Source organism: Atractosteus spatula, chromosome 24 (assembly GCF_055471065.1).
Source record: "Atractosteus spatula isolate fAtrSpa1 chromosome 24, fAtrSpa1.hap1, whole genome shotgun sequence".
NCBI classification, from domain to species: domain Eukaryota; kingdom Metazoa; phylum Chordata; class Actinopteri; order Semionotiformes; family Lepisosteidae; genus Atractosteus; species Atractosteus spatula.
In genome coordinates, this window is record NC_142729.1 from 10,211,206 (window position 1) to 10,229,079 (window position 17,874).

The 17,874-nt window shown below is 39.5% G+C and overlaps 1 protein-coding gene across 3 annotated transcripts in view; it reads right to left on the reverse strand.

Moving 5' to 3' along the window:
- Positions 1 to 214: 214 nt before the first annotated feature.
- The window catches only part of LOC148815875 (interferon-induced protein 44-like), a 48,926-nt gene continuing 31,266 nt past the window's right edge, over positions 215 to 17,874 (reverse strand). Inside the window, exons 5-8 of one of the 3 annotated variants that reach the window (XM_088904676.1) lie at positions 17,326 to 17,478; positions 8,618 to 8,789; positions 1,208 to 1,308; positions 215 to 1,100 (exon numbers count right to left, since the gene is read on the reverse strand). In XM_088904676.1, coding sequence (XP_088760802.1) covers positions 918 to 1,100; positions 1,208 to 1,308; positions 8,618 to 8,789; positions 17,326 to 17,478 — 609 coding nt within the window. In that variant the 3' untranslated portion in view covers positions 215 to 917. Of the gene's footprint in view, positions 1,101 to 1,207; positions 1,309 to 2,156; positions 7,732 to 8,617; positions 8,790 to 17,325; positions 17,479 to 17,874 lie in introns of those variants that run through there. The other 2 variants (XR_016086024.1, XR_016086023.1) reach the window with 2 other exon arrangements.

The window sequence follows — 17,874 nt, forward strand, 5'->3', positions numbered from 1 at the left end:
GTTCAGGTGGGTATCTGCATCAGAATGCGTAGTCTGCAAAGGAACAAGTAATATGTTTATTCCATGCTGAAAAGAGAAGAGAGAAAACACAATGTTTCGGCTGTGAAGCCTTCTTCTGAGAAAGTGCTCAAACCTGAAGAAGGTTTCACAACCGAAATGTTGTGTTTTCTCTCTTCTCTTTTCAGCATGGAATAAACCTATTACTTTTTTCTTTGCAAGTTACCTCTAGCCAATCAGGCTCAGTGGAATACCAGGAAGAGTAGTGAGTATTGGTACTGGAATCCCAGTCCTTCTTCTGTTTGTGACTGTAGGTTTAAAGAGTGTCACTAGTGTTCTAAACCTGTCATCCAGAGCCACTCTGACCCTCCAGATCCTCCAGTCCTTAAGTTATGGGTTCACAATTTGCTAGTTCTGAGCTTTCTGGAAGCTCAACCTTGTCCCTGCTAAGGCCAGTTAACATATCAGGGAGGGCAGCCTGCTGAAACATTGAGATTGTATGTATGGGAAACTAACTGGACCACCGATGACATGGCAGGCAAGTGGCCATGGTCCTGGAGGTAAGGGCAGAACAAGTGCTCTTGAATATCCCCGACAAAGAGTGGGGAATTACAGCAATTTTGGCTTGCCCTATTTATTCGCCACAAACAAAGGCATTTCAAAGTCTTGTCATCCAGGGTTCTGGTTGGCCAGTTCAAATCTGGGGTTTGCATCTCTCTCTAATTCTAATTTGCAACACATGTTTTTTATTCTTATTTTTTTCATATTCTTAGACTGAGAGTCTATTTAGAAAACATTATCAAATGTCTAATCAAAACCTGAGTATCATAATAACAAAAAATAATTGAGTAAATGAAGCTGTTCAGATGTGTCTTGGAGACAGTTTAAGATTTAATGCATAGTTATTAAATACTTTGCAACTATCTCTTATATTTCTTTTGATTCAAGTTTTGTAAGTGGCTGTTAGCAAATCTGAGTATCTGCAGCAGTGATGTCAGGGCCAGGACATCAATTTCATCATTCAGGCTGATTTCCTTATGGTAGTTCTTCACAGGAAGAATGCAGTTTATAGGAATGCCCAATATCAGACTGGTTTTCTCTATCTGAAATATAAAGATGGGAGATTAGTGCTAAATAAATATTTAATAAATAAATAATATAATTATAAATAATTAATATTAAAACCCACTGCAACAAAGTTTAAACTCACCAGTTGTTTGATGTATTTGCTCCTGTACACCTTTCTGAGGTCCTCTGCTACCAATGGACAGGCTGCATCCACCTTTGTTAACAGCACAACCTGGGGAATATCTGCAGAAACAAAATATTTTTTTTTTCTCAAACCTTCCTTATGCAGTGGTTAAGATTTAAGACCCAGGGGATATGGCAAAGAGTGGAGCTATTATTGGCTATAATTTCAAATTTCTTTTCTATGGAATTTGATTTTACATATTGTGCTCTCTCACCAATAGAATATTTGCTGGATGAGTCTGTCAGGTGTCATTGATTATGTCTTGGGGTGTGTAAGGTAAGGCTACACTGTATGTTCAGAATACATGGTACAAACCTTTTGTTTTTGGCATATAATACATTTATCTATTTTTTGTTTTGTTTTTCAGGTGCTGTGAATGTTTTATCTGTGCCATTTAGGTTATATTGTGTTATGTTTACTTTTATCATTTCACACAGCTGGAGAACGTTATTCTTAATTTCTATTACAGGTTTCAAGAGCACTGGCTACAGTTTCTTTTAGTATTCTTTTGATATTTTTTTGAGACATTATGGACTGATGTTTTACTATGCAGTTTGATAGAATTGCCCCTTTCATCACAGCTTTGACCAGGTGGAGATTTATTTTGTGAATGTGTGTAAATTGTAGAAGCTATTTTTTATTTTATTGCACATTTTGATGTCATTGATTCATTACTGCTTTACTGTATTTCTTTTTATGGCTACTCCTAATCATGATCTGTGGACAAAATAAAGATCTCCGTGTATCAGAATGGATATTTCAGTATCTTAAATTCAGTTTAGGTTAACGACTACAGCTAAGTAATTTTAAAACACCACTTTCAGACAGAACTCTTTGGCTTTAATAGCTGTGATATCTATTGTGGTGTCTCCGGGGGATAGTTTATGTAAACGAAGGTAGTACTTACACCACACTTTTCTGTCCTCAGATCCATGGCGTTTCTTTCAATAACTGCCTTCCTAATACAGTCCGTAATCCGTTCCCTTAGTCCTGATCCGTTCCGAGTTCCACAAGTTCGTAATAAAGCCAATCCGCGTTGTATCCTTAACCAGTGTCCGTAATCCAAAATCATAAACCTTTCTCCTTGCAGTAGTCCGTTATTCCTTTATCATGCACCTCTTTCCACTCTTTTCCTCCAAAACGCATTCACCTTACCGGTTTCCGCCCTGTTCACTGCCTCCGGGGCACTTATATTTCGGCTCCTGATGTGGCTCAGCTGTGTCTCGTTGTTTCTCAGGGTAGACCCTTTCCATTTCCTGGTCAGCTGATTCCTTTTGGCCTCCATCTTGCTAAGGTCCATATTTAGTATTTTCAGTGTTTCGTTCCTGAAATACCGGTTAGAGATGACCCTTCCCCGGGTCCTCTTACATTCCCTCCCCCTGAGATCAGCCCCGACCTCGGGTGATCTAGAAAAAAATAAACAGTGCATTCGGGAGAGGGCGTCTACATTTCCTTGTTTCCTTCCGGGTCTATATACCGTTTGGAATTGAAATCTTTGGAAACTAAGACCCCATCGTGTAATTCTATCGTTTTTATCCATATTTTGTAACATCCATGTTAATGGTGCATGATCTGTGTATAATATAAATTGTCTTCCCAATAAATAATACTTCAAATAGTCTAGGGCCCATTTGATTGCTAGACATTCTTTCTCTATCGTGGAATAGTGTTTTTCGGCCGGATTCAACTTACGGCTGATATACAGAATAGGATGCTCCAGTCCTTCAATCTCCTGCGACAGTATGGCTCCAATCCCAGTGTCTGAAGCATCAGTTTGTACCATGAAAGGCTTACTGAAGTCTGGTACCTGTAAGACGGGTTGAGAAGTGAGAGCTGCTTTTAAGTCTTGGAAAGCCCTCTCTTCCAAGTCGGTCCATTTTATTTTCTCCGGACAGCTCATCTTCGTCAGATTGTGTAGAGGGGCGGCCATGGCTGCAAACCCTGGGATGAAATGCCGATAGTAACTTGCCAGTCCCAAAAACGTTCGAATTTGCTTCTTGGTAGTTGGTTTGGGCCAGTTCTTGATTAATTGTACTTTCTGATCTTGGGGCATGATCAATCCTCTCCCGATCGTATAACCCAGGTAATTGGCTTCCCTAGCCCCCAGACAACATTTATTTGGGTTGGCCGTTAATCCTGCTGCTCGCAACGCTCCAGTTACTGCTTCCAGGTGTTGTAGATGTTGTTCCCAGGTCGTGCTGTGGATTACAACGTCATCCAAGTAGGCGGCTGCAAAATCCCGATACGGTCTCAGAATTCGGTCCATCAATCTTTGAAATGTTGCGGGAGCGCCATGCAAACCGAAGGGTAGGACCCTATACTGATATAGTCCTTCAGGTGTGGCAAAAGCGGTTTTGGCTTTATCTTCTTTGGCCAGCGGCACTTGCCAATATCCCTTCGTAAGATCAAGGGTGCTGATGTATCGAGCGTTACCTAATCGTTCGATTAGTTCATCTATACGGGGCATGGGGTATGCATCAAACCGCGAGATCTCATTTAACCTTTTGAAATTGTTGCAAAATCGGATAGTTCCATCCGGCTTGGGGATCAGAACTATCGGGCTAGCCCACTCACTATGGGATTCCTCGATTATTCCCATCTCCAGCATTTTACCCACCTCTTCTTTAATCAATTTCCTTTTGGCTTCTGGTACTCGATACAGGGGTAGCCTTACCTTTTTCCCCGGTTCCGTGACGATCTTATATTGTATAAGGTGGGTTCGACCAGGTGTCCGGGAAAAACATCTTTGTTTTGGGATAGGAATTCTTGTAGTTCCTGTTTTTGTGCCGGAGCCAGGTCTCCCACGGCTTCCGCACCCATTTCTTCTTCCAGAGGGTCTGGAGAAAAGTGGGTGAGCAGAACTTCGGAGCCATGCCATTTTTTCAGCAAATTGATGTGGTAGATTTGATGCTGCCGTCTTCTGTCATGTTGCTTGACCTTATAGTTAACTGGCCCCACCTTTTCCACCACTTCATAAGGTCCCTGCCAGGATGCCAAGAATTTACACTCTGGGGTTGGAACTAGCACCAGTACTCTGTCCCCAATCTGAAATTCCCTCGCAACTGCTCCCCTATTATAAATTTGTTGTTGTTGAGCCTGGTCTTTCTCCAAGTTTTCTTTCACTAAGGGAACAATAACATTTATTCTTTCTCTCATCTGTTCCACATGCTCAATGATAGTTTGTAAAGGGGAAGGTTGATGTTCCCACGATTCTTTGACCACGTCCAATAGGCACCGTGGTTTCCGAGAGTATAATAATTCAAAGGGGGAAAATCCAGTCGAAGCCTGCGGTACTTCTCGAACCGCAAACATGAGATACGGGAGCAGCTGATCCCAATTTTTTCCATCCTTTTACATCGTCTTCCTAAGCATGCTTTTCAGGGTCTTATTAAAACGTTCTACTAGACCATTGGTTTGAGGGTGATAAACAGAGGTTCGGATCTGCTGTATACCCAGTAGCTTACATAAGTCTCTCATGACTTTCGACATAAATGGTGTTCCTTGATCAGTTAGGATCTCTTTAGGAATTCCGACTCGAGCGAACAGTTGTACTAGCTCCCTAGCTATGTTTTTGGCGGTGGCAGCTCTCAACGGAATGGCTTCGGGGTACCTGGTAGCATAGTCTACTATTACTAGAATATATTGGTGACCCTTGGTGGTTCTGATCAGGGGCCCCACCAAATCCATCCCAATCCGTTCGAAGGGGGTTTCAATAATTGGGAGGGGAATCAAAGGGTTCCTATAATAAGGTTGTGGCGCACTTTTCTGACACTCGGGGCATTCCTGACAGTACTTCTCGATGGCCTTATAGATCCCTGGCCAAAAGAACCTAGAGAGGAGTCTCTCGGATGTCTTCTTTACCCCCAGGTGCCCACCCAGGAGGTGGCTATGGGCCAAGTTGAGGAGCTTCATCTGGTAGGGCCGGGGAATAAGGAGTTGTTCCACTTCTTCCTGTCCCTTCTGCTGCACTTGATAAAGGAGATTATTCTTTGTCATAAAATATGGGTAACTCACTGTGTTAGGATCAGTACACCACTCCTCATCAATTTTCCTGACATGTCCCCACGCATGTCTCAAGTTCCCATCTTCTAGTTGGGCCATCCCAAACTTACCCCGACGTTCTGGGGGTTCCCAGTTCGGTAGTTCCATATTTCCAAACTCAACTCCAAGTTCAGTTCTGCCTTCTTGTGGGTCCGTCTCATCAGGGTCGTCGGTAGGGGCGTCACCACTGTCTTCCGGGCAGGGGATTGGTCTTGGCCTAGCTGATTGGATCATGTTCCAAATCTGGAGGAAATGGGGACAGTCTCGTCCCAGTATGACAGGGTATGGCAACTGCTCAACCACTCCTACCGTTGAGCGGTAGGTCCCCTGTTCTGTAGAGATGCTCAATTCGACCGTCGGATAGTCTTTGGTGTCCCCGTGAATGCAAGTAATAGGTATTCCCTCTGTTCTCGGAATCTCTAGTTCTCCCGGAAGTATTGTAGGGGTCACCAGGGTCACCGTACTGCCAGAGTCCAATAAGGCCTCGATGGGTTCTCCCCCTATCTCAATTTTTGTAAGATGGGGATCCTTGCGGGTCGGGACCCCCGCTGTAAGGTAGTTGCATAGGGTTTCGTCTCTGGGGTCTACCTGCATGGGTTCGGGCAGGCCGGGGCAATAGCTGGCTAAATGCCCTTCTTCCTGACAATTAAAACATCGCCGGGTTTCTTCCCATGGCCGGGGCCTTGAGTCAGACTTCCCCCGAAGGGTTTTTTTTAACTGTATAGGTTCCCGATAATCACTATACTTTATTGCCCGATACTTTATTTCGGTTTCCAGACTCTTGGGGCTTCTTCTCTCCTCCTTCCGAAAGTCCCCTTTTCTCTCCCTAATCAGGGCCTCTGTGGCATGGTGTCTGTCCACCCAGTCCACGGCTTGATCTAGGGTCTGGGGATCCCCTTCACTTACTTTCCTTTTCAGGTGCACAGGCAGACTCCTCACGAAATGATCCAACACCACCCTTTCTACCACTTGTCCTGGGTTTAATTCTTCTGGCTGGAGCCATTTCTTTGCCAGATGTACCAGGTCAAACATCTGAGACCTCGTAGGCTTGTTCATCTGGTAGCTCCAATTGTGGAACCGGACTGCTCGTATTGCCATGGTTACCCCTAGTCTTGCCAATATTTCGTTTTTCAGAGTCTCATAATTCTCTGCATCTTCTTCTTTTAAATCATAATATGCCTTTTGGGCTTCTCCAATTAAATAAGGGGCTACTCTCCCAGCCCATTGCTCTTTGGGCCATGCATTTCGAGCTGCAGTTCTTTCAAAGGTGGTTAAATACGCTTCCACATCATCAAGCTCAGTCATCTTTTCTAGCGTAATTTGTTCCTCCTGAGCGGTGCCTCTCCCCGCTACCGGGGCCTGCCGGATTTCTTCCCTTAACCTGTACAATTCTGCGCGTATTAATTTTTGCTCCTCTATAATTCGTTCGTTGGTTTCTTTTTGGATTTGGTTCGCCTCCAGTTGCGCTTCGATAGCTTCTCGTTGTCCTTTTAATGCCTGGAATTGGGTGAGGGTGGCCTGGGACAACTGCTGTATTAATTCTTCCATAGCGTTTCTTCACACGCGCAAAGTGAAACCCGCACACACACACCAAAAAAAAAACTTGCTCTCTTTGATTTTCAAACCCAAGGGGGAGTTGCCCGCATCCTCCACCAATTGTGGTGTCTCCGGGGGATAGTTTATGTAAACGAAGGTAGTACTTACACCCCACTTTACCGTCCTCAGATCCGTGGCGTTTCTTTCAATAACTGCCTTCCTAATACAGTCCGTAATCCGTTCCCTTAGTCCTGATCCGTTCCGAGTTCCACAAGTTCATAATAAAGCCAATCCGCGTTGTATCCTTAACCAGTGTCCGTAATCCAAAATCATAAACCTTTCTCCTTGCAGTAGTCCGTTATTCCTTAATCATGCACCTCTTTCCACTCTTTTCCTCCAAAACGCATTCACCTTACCGGCTTCCGCCCTGTTCACTGCCTCCGGGGCACTTATATTTCGGTTCCTGATGTGGCTCAGCTGTGTCTCGTTGTTTCTCAGGGTAGACCCTTTCCATTTCCTGGTCAGCTGATTCCTTTTGGCCTCCATCTTGCTAAGGTCCATATTTAGTATTTTCAGTGTTTCGTTCCTGAAATACCGGTTAGAGATGACCCTTCCCCAGGTCCTCTTACACTATGAGTAAGTGAACTAATGGGCCTGTTGCAGTGGTGGCATAAAAGGATCTTTAACTGGTACTGTGCTGTGATTGCAGTCAGTATGATCCCGACTTTATTCATTCCTTTTAAAATATGTAGAAATCACATGATATACAAAAATACTCTCAAATTCATTTTCATGTTAATAACTCCTATGATCCTAGACATTTTGATTAAATCTACTGTTGTTTCTACAAATAAATGTCAAATCAATTAACAGTTACTGCAATTCTACCTCTTAAAATGTATACTAATATTTAGGTATTTATTTTTTTAAAGAAGCATCTTTTATTTTAATGCAACTGTGACCTTCTACCAACAGTCACTGTTGAGCAGTAAAATAAGGTGAGTTCCTTGGCAAAGTCCACCAAACTGTTGATGCCTTTGACAGACTGCAATTCGCTGCTTGCAGTACAGTATATTCGTGACAGGTAGCAATTTTTTTTTCTTTGTAATTTTTAAGTATTTGAGAGATCTAATCATGTTTGCTTAAGTTTCTTCAATTACACAGAACATCATTTCAGAATTTGAAATTGAATGTTACTCATCATTATTTAAAAGGGTCTGTGTTCATTGTGTCTTTTGAGTATTTTTATTACAATGAGCTCTAGGCTGTCATCCAGTTTGGGAAGCTATAGCTGTAACAAATTGAGGGTTTGATGAGCTACAGTTGTGGTGTATATGGTATATGTATATGGTATACAGTATATGGCCTGTCTGATTTCTCTGGAGAGACCTCTGTTCAGTCAGAAGACAGGGGACGTGTGAATTCTGCTTTTGGCTATGACAGTAAACCAGAGTGAAATCCAGAGAGCAAGGAATGTGGCCAGAAGAACCCTGGCTGTGTTTCAGAAGAGTGATGTTGGGTGTGTCTGCACTGCAGGGACAGAGAAGGACCCCAGCAGTAATTATAAAATTACTTTTATAATTTCACACTGATGTACTTTGTGGTGTACTATTACACTTATACTAATGTACTGTATTACTGTATTGTATTAGTACAATACAAAAATGTAATACTATACTGTATTACTGTATTGGCATGTTGACATCAATGAGAAAGATTTTGTCTTTAATAATTTTAAACAGATTGTTTAAACATTACATTTTGTTTTCCCTTATATGGGAATTCTCTTACCAATATCACTGACATTTGATCTGATGTCTGTTATGATCTTCAGAGAATTATTTCCCATAATGCTTAGTTGATCTGCTGCCAAAACGTAGACAAGACAGTGGGCCGTGTCATTCACAGTGGGATTCTTGTTGTAATCCAAAGAGTCGGCACTGAGAGGTTTGACTGGATTGAACTGGTGAAGAGAAAGACAATGGAAATGCAATAAGCAAGGTACAAGTATTAAATAGCTCTCTATTAATTACTCCATTAATTACTGATACCTTAGCTCCTCTTAAAACTCAAACCATCTCCTGTAGTTGCTCCTATAGTATACCCATTGTATACTGGCCATTTGCGGCCAATGAAGGCAGTCTCCCGCAAACTAGAACAGAGGTGGCAACTTTCTGGCTTGAATGTACACCTTCAGTCTTGGTAGGAGCACTTGACTGAATTCAAGGTTGCAATTAATTCTGCTAGATCCAGCTACAGTACTTCTCCGATATTATTGAGAACCACCATTACAATCCTAGATATCTGTTCTGCACCCTCAGGAGACTTCTTTAGCCAGACCTTCCTACTACATTACTTGTAACATACTGTAACTTTGCAACATTTTCTTAGAGTTTTTAGTTCCAACATTGACAACATCTGGCATTCTTTCAACCAGCATCTTACTATTCCTCCTTCCTGCATGCCTAGTTTTACTGGTTCTCCCTTTCTAGTTTCTCAAAATTGACACTGCTTGCCTTAGTAAATGTGTATCATGTATGAAGTCCATCACTGGCATATTAAAACCTACTGTTGTATTTCAATCCTTTCCTTCTGACCTCTGTCCTGTCATCCTTAACATAATCAATGTGTTCTTGGGCACTGGAGTGGTACCAATGGGCTTGTGCCTAAAAAAAACAAATAAGGCTCTGGACAATCTAATCCAGTGGTTCTCAAACTTTTTGGACCAAGTACCACCCCTGATCAAACCAAAGCATCCAAGTACCACCTACAAGTCATCTTCTCATAGGAACCACAGAAAATCTCAATGACCAACATGAGCACGTGCACTCACACTCACACACACATATAATAAAAATAGCACTGAGCACTTACCATTTCAGTGAGAGGGGCGAACCTGTTTAGTCGAGTAAAGCGTATGTTATTTCATTGGTTTAACCTTGATACATTCACAACTTTGACAGCAGAGTCTAACAGATTTTAAATTCTCAGGCATTTTCTTGACTACCAAGGCATAGCGGTGGATGCTGCAGTGCGTCCACCTCATATCTGGAGCAACCTCTCTAATTTGTGCAACTACACCGCTGTGTCTGCCTATTATCACTCTAGCACCATCTGTACAAAGTCTGATACATTTTTCCAGTCGATGCCATTCTCTTCGATAAATTCATTCAGAAGCTGAAATACGTGCTCTCCTGTAGGTCTTGTTGGTAGCGGTTTACAGAACAGAAAATCCTTATGGGACGTGCCCTCAAACTCATATCTAACGTAAATTAGCAAATTGGCCAAATCAACGGCATCTGCAGACTCATATAATTGCAGTGAAAAGCATCTGCTAATCTTAGTGTGCTCTCTCAGCATACTTTTGACTGCATCTGCCAAATCAATAATTCTACAAGTGACTGTGTCATTCGAAAAGGGGCAGCAGGTCGAGCTGTTTAGCAGCTTTTTCTCCACACATGATACAGATGCAGCCGTTCAAAATAAGCGAGGTATGCTGCTGTCACTGGGAGGGCAGGAGGGGTGCCTAAGTGAGTCCTTTTAAAACAGAATGATGGCTCAGCTGCAATTGCACTTACAGATGCAGCCATTCAAAACAAGCAGGTGATACCGCATTATTTTGTGGTGTGCTTGACTCATGTTTGAGCTGTGGCCATCAAAGTCTTTAATGAAGATATTACTAATAGTATTAATAATGAATGACCTTGGACAAGCTGTAAGTGTAAACTCAAAGTATTGCCCTGGTCAACATTCTTTTTTTCATTGTCCGTCTTTGTAAAAGTAACACCACAGCATTTCGTTGATCCAATCACACATTTGTTTCCAATCATGCAAAGTACAATAATTTTTGAGAATCTCCGATTCACCATGCCTTTCACATGCTCATAAAATATATTGATTTAGGAACATAAACATATTACTGTATGCAAAACTGTACTGTATACAGTATGTATATGTAGATTTCATGTCTTTACTGTGCCCGTTTTAGTATTGAATATTTATATAGAATTTTACCACTGAAGGGAAATCTTAGTAGCTGAGCATAAAAAGAATAGAAGCATAATGCGTGTGAAGACCATAAACGATATTAATTTTGGAACATAAACATACAGTATTACAGTATGTAAACTGTATATGGCTGGTCTCGGTACTTTAAAGAAAAAATACACACCAGTATTCCATTTCTCCCTCAACATTTTAAGCATCGAAGTCTTTAACTAACATGTGAAATAACGTGTATAAAAAGTGGTAGTTTTAAGCTTTTCTGCGAATACACTCGATACCAGAGTCAACAAGCATACTTTTAGAATTTGATTAATAGGGAATATAATATATAATCGCATATCTAAAGAAATTAATAACGATATAATTATATCCATGTAATACAACACAAGACTACACACTTTACAATGTCTGTTGATACTGTTTGTGTAGGGCTGTTTCACCACTCCTCATGTGATCTTGCTGGTGGTACTGTGGTCTAGGTGCCTGACTTATAAACCACAGATTAGGTGTTCAAATCCAGCCGGTACCATGACTTTTCTCTTAACAAACATTTCTTTGAAAAATTAGAATAGCAATATTATGGACAATTAATTGACAATAAATATAGAAAAGCACATATTAAAATTGGGAAATTTGGTTTCAAAAGTCCTCATATCAACGATGCCTATACTGTTTTCCTCTACAGTATGCTAATCTATTGTAGTGCATTCTCCCTCTCTTAGGCTGTGCAAACGATCTTTTAGATTTTTAAAGAGAAATGGAGGCTGTACAGTATGCGTTACAATATAAACATTTACTGTCAAACTTTAAATCAACAATTGATTTAAAGACGATCTGTCAAAGCGCAAAGAAACCTATTACTTGATTCTTATGGATGCCGGGTCCCGCCTGGGATTAAAAAAAACATGCAATCGCGTATCTAAAGAAATAACAGTATAACTATGTTCATGTACAAACAGTAGGATGTTACATTATTAATTTGGGTGTCTCCTCTTGCCAGAAAGCGCTAAATTGCATTTTTTTTACTTTTTTATATTACAACCCATAAATAAGCTGATACTGTTTAGACTTTTAATTATTTTAAACTGTATTACAGCAGCACAATGTGCTTTTTCAAGAAACCTCCTAGAGTAACTAAATGTCTTGCGTTGTACAGCTTTTCAGCTAAATATATTTATCGCTTACACCTGACACTTGAGGTGGCTGATAAAAACTGGTTGAACAGCTCTGTTTGGAGGTTTCGTGAAAAAGGAGGTTTCTCTCTAGGAGGTTTCGTGAAAAAGCTACAGGCGTGCCAATCGTAATCATTTTTATTTTTAAATACATTTAAGCAAAGTCATGTTCCATAAGAGTACGGTAATTAAAAACCATTAATACTTTCGTTGGAGTTTAAATAAAGTTGATGTTTTCTCTAGGAGCTGCTCGCCTGCACGGTGACGTCACCACATTTCCCTCTGAATAGTGACTACTAAGCAGTGAAAACATGTGTCTGTCTTTCCGTGGGGGGAAGGGAATCTGATGTGATCTGCAAGGCCCTTTGGCTACAAAACTAAAAAGAAGATACACTCTCGCCCTCTCTCTCGGGGGGCTGGTCATGTGTCTCTCTCTGGTCGGGGCGCAGGAGAGCCGGCTGGCAGGTAGTGACGGAGAAGAAAATAAAGGCAGCTTTAAAAAAGACATGAATCAAAACCTGTTTTTATAGCTTTTAAAGTCGTGCAATGTGTAAGCAGGAACACATCATTACATCTTATATATGAAAAATACATAATATAGCTCCCAAACAAATGCAAACGTGTTTTTAATAAAATGTTTTTATTCATTCATAATCTAACTCGCATTCCCAAGTGCTCCCCACCCCGTTTAACAAATTTAGGAAGACTAAGGAAGGACTAAGGAAGTTGTCATCTGTTGTTGAAGCTCTGTGAGCTCGAAGACTTTGAGACCACTTGTTATCCCAAGTTATTTGAATCACCACAATTCCAATTTTGAAAAAAGAGCTGACTGACAAGATTTAAGATGTGGCTGTCAATGTTAGATTAAAAAAAAAACACATTGCCCGACGTTAGAAAGCATCTTGCATTACATTGCTTGAAAAATAATTTTATTTTGAGAGACTGGATAAGTAATTCAAGTGTTTTTTAACTTCCTGAAAAACAAGTAATAATTTAACAATATGTGCAAATGTTTTATGATATGTCGCTGTTGTAAATGTCTGTAGAGTGTATCTTATTTGGCTGTCCTGACTGGTGGAGCTCATCCAGCTGTGTCTGGATATCTTGGTCAAATATTCGGCTAGTGTGTATTGTCTGTTTAGGGTTCTGTAGCATTCCACACGACTGGGCAGCTTGTTCCCCCCTCCCGCCCCTCTCTGTGTACAGTAAAGCCTCCTGTCCTGGCTGGTGGAGCTCATACAGCTGTGTCTGGAGAGAATCCAGGGTATCAGCTTATGAGCACTCTGTGATTAAATTAATTTTCATTACATTATCATTCCCACTGTGCATAACAAGGAAGATAAATAAACATAAGGTTGTTTAATGACAATCTATTGTATATCTCATGGCTAAATAGTCAAGTCTAGCCAAAAGAGAAAACATTGACTTTATTTAAACCCAAGCAAAAGTATTAATGGTTTTTAATTACCATACTTTTATGGTACATGTATTTAAAAATAGAAACGATTGCAATTGGCCCGCCAGTAGCTTTTTCACAAAACCTCCTAGAGTAACAAAATTCTTGCATTGTACAGCTTTTCAGCTAAGTATACAGTATTTATCGCTTACGCCTGAAATTGGAGCTGCTCGCCGTGCGGTGAATAGTGACTAATAAGCAGTGAAAACATTTGTCTGTCTTTCTGTGGGGGGAAGGGAATCTGATCTGATCTGCAAGGCCCTTTGGCTACAAAACTAAAAATAAGATGCACTCTACAGACATTCACAACAGCGATATATCATAAAACATTTACATATATTGTTAAATTATTACTTGTTTTTCAGGAAGTTAAAAACTTTCTTAACTCGAGAAGTACTACCGTAAGTACTGTACTTACTGTACTTAAGTACTACTGTAACTAAGCAACAAAAGGGGTTTTGGAGGGGGGTGAGAGGTGTCTTTCGCTGGAAGACCCGCCCCCTTCTACTTTGAAAATACCTGTGAAACCAGTTTAATTCGTCACAGCCAGCACTCCCGCAGAGAGTGATGAAAACCGCGCTGCGCCACTCCTATTTGGCATTTTAGTTATGGAGGTGGAAAGACGCACCCCCCGCCTCTGGGTGTCTGACTTGTCGCCATTTTTAACCATTCCGTGTTCGAGTTGCAGTAGGTAGAGACACGTACGAAAAAAAGTTAATTTCAGCTACAATACATATATATTTTGTGGTAAGAGGGAGCAAAACATCAGTATTTACTGCTAGTAATTAGTGTACGATTTATAGTTGAAATCCTGAACCTGAATATAAAATCTTCTCAAACAAAGCAATGTATGAAATGCGCACACAGAAATACACAGAAAATAAATCTGTCTGACATCTCAAATCAGTTTCAGAAACAAATCAAATCAGAAACAAATCAGAAACAAATGCGTGATTGCGAAATGCTGTGGTGTTACTTTTACTAAGACGGTCAATGAAAAAAAGAATGCGGACCAGGGCAATACTTTAAGTTTACAGCTTGTCCAAGGTCATTCATTATTAATACTTTTAGTAATATCTTCGTTAAAGACTTTGATGGCGACAGCTCAAATATGAGAGGTTGAGCTTTATTAGCTCCACCTTGCGGAAATTCTGGATACTATTATTTTACTTGCGGTATCATGCGGTATCATGCGGTACTATGCGAGAATATATGGTATTAATACCGTAACTTGCGGTGCACCGCGTCAAGCGCAACGCAAAATAATGCGGTATCGCCCACTTGTTTTGAATGGCTCCATCTGTAACACCTTTATCTTAAATATTTTAATTATGTCGAAATATTTTATGCATCAGTCTTTACGGAAGATATTACTAATAGTATTAATAATGAATAATCTTGGACAGGCTGTAAGCTCAAAGTATTACCATGGTCCACTTTCTTTGTAAACGAAAATACTTTATTTTTTCATTGACAAAAAGTAACACCACAGCATTTCGTTGATATGATCACATATTCGTTTCCAATCATACAAAGTAAGTTTTGAGAATCTCCGATTCACCATGCCTTTCACATGCTCATAAATGATATTAATTTAGGAACATAAACATATTATGTAAACTGTACATGGCTGGTCTTGGTAGTTTAAAGAAAAAATACACACCAGTATTCCACTTTCTTCCTAAACATTTTAAGCATCAAAGTCTTTCATGTGGTTGTTTTGGAAACGTTTTTACGTGCTCCTTCTGACTATATTAAGTTTATATACTTATAAAAAGTTATAATGTTCTAACCTTTTCAGCAACTATGCTTATTATTGCAGTAAACAAAAGCATACTTTTAGAATTTGATTAATAGGGCATATAATATGGAATCACGTATCTAAATAAATTAATAATGATATAATTATATTCATGTATTGTACACTTTCTTTGGATATGTCTGCTTCAGTTTCACTCTTTCTCATGTGATTATGTCTGTGGCGTGATGGCTTAAGCGTATGCTTTATATGTCTGAGGTTGGAGGTATGAGCCCAGCTAACGCTATGAATTTTATACATATATACATTTCTTTGAAAAACTAAAATAGCAAATATTATGGACACTATATTGACAGTTTTTATAATTCTAAATATATGTTCAAAGCTAGGTCATTTATTAATAACAATGAATAATTTCAAACTACTACTACTGTTATTACTGATAATAAATATTATTGACACTATATTGAATTTTTTGAATTTGTTGGTATTTCTAAATATCACAAAACGTTCAAAGTTCAGTGAGTTAAGTGATTACCATTTTCCATGATTATTTTTGCTCGTTATCGCAGTAAAAGAAACTCATTTTTAGAATTTAATTATTAGGGAATATAATATCAAAACACATATCTAAGGAAATTAATAACTATGTTAATTTAAGGACCTAAATATATGTATTTATATAGCTGGTAGTATTACTGTATTCCACTTTCTTTGTAAACAAGTTTTATTTTTAATTTGACTCATTCACAAATGACGAATTGTGAAAGAGGGATAGATGGAGACAAGATGGAGGTTTCTTGTCAAAACAACATTCCCCAGAATGCAGTGGGAAATAATGTACCACCCTCAGTCACCTGACCAGCAAGCCAGAATTACGTACTATCCCTACATCTACGAAACACCTGATTCTATATTCTTCATACCTGAAACTGAGTCAGTAACTTAGTAACTGTAACAAATTGTCATGTTTCACATCCTTATGAAACAATCATGACTATAACTCTTCAGTTTACAGAGAAATTCTGCCAGAGCCTCTCAACATTTCCAATAATACTCTTCTTGTGTCTAATTTTTAGCAGAATTTGAGCCACAGTATATGAATCTAATTATATTGTCATTAATTTCGTTAGATACGTGATTCCATATTATTTTCTGTACTAATCAAATTCTAAAAATGTCAATATAGTGTCCATAATATTTGCTATTTTAGTTTTTCAAAGACATTTTTATTCCTTAAAACAAACCTCATGGTGACAGCTGGTCTTGAACACCCAACTTACAGCACAGAAAGCACACACTTAACCCATTACATGGATTAAAACATGCACAGTAAAGAGATAAAATTATTTAAATTTTTTTTTTAAAATACAATTGTCCGTTTCATAGCATGCATTCCTATAGAATGGTATAGAATTACATAGTAGCACTCAAGTATTAGCATGCACTGTATCGTAGTACATAGGCTGCGTATATGACATATACATTTATTTTATTAAAATAGAAAATATGAAAACCCGTCCCAAATTTTCAGTGCACACAACAAATTTCCAGGGTCATCTGGCATACCACCTTGGGGCTCTCTGCATACCAGCAGTGGTACACGTACCATAGTTTGAGAACCACGGATCTAAACAATATATGCCCTATTCTGTGCTTTAGTGTTTGAGATACTTGAAAAGCATCCAAATGTCTGGAAGGAATGGAAATATATATATGTTTTAGAAAAATAATAACAAATTAGTTTTATAAACTCAAGTGTTCATGTTGTTTTTGCTTTTTTGTTGTGTGTTTTTGCTTTGTTCCTCATATGTATTGTATATATCCAAATTGGACTTTTGAGCGAGACATTGTCTACTAAAGAAAGGGCTCTGAAACTCCCTACTTGTAGAGAGATGCTGTCAACTGATTCTCGTCACACAGGTTCCTCCCAAAGCTGAAAAAAAATATTCCATGTACCTTGACCTACTGACTGGCTATTTCTGCTCCTTGAGAAGGATGTTTTTCTTTTCCCAAGCCATCCTTCTAATGAGGCTAATGCCTAAACAGATGATTTTCCCAAAGCAATGTGGTGATGGAATGGAGATGCATTGTAAGTATATTTTACCGTGTATCCATCTTTTATGTGGCCATTCACTGCACTGATGAAGTCGTCAGGACTCTTCACAATTGCATCTATTCCCATGATGTCGTAGATAACAAAAGGGAGAAATCCATCTTCTTCTCCATTTGTTGGGTACTCTACATAGTATGGTGTAAACTAAACAACAGAAAAGCAAAAATATACATTTTGAAAGAGTTATCCTCATTGCACCACCATTTTAATACTTTACAGATAAAATGTAATTACTGCTTTTAGCTGCAAGTTCACAGTTAAAGGTCCTTATAAATATTTTAATAGAATTGTATTATGAGAAAAAGACTGGATCAGGTTTTCTCACTTCAGGTCCTCATGGACAGTTGCCTTCATTTTGGTTTCAATTACGTCCTTACTGAAACTTATTGGAAGGTTCAACAGTTTTCTCTTACTGTTCCAACTAATGGTGCCTCAAACACTGGCTGCCTGCCCAGCTGCGCAATAGAGGAGCACACCACATAGAAGCCTGTAACCAACCACGAACTGACCAGTGTACAGATGCAGCCATTCAAAATGCGC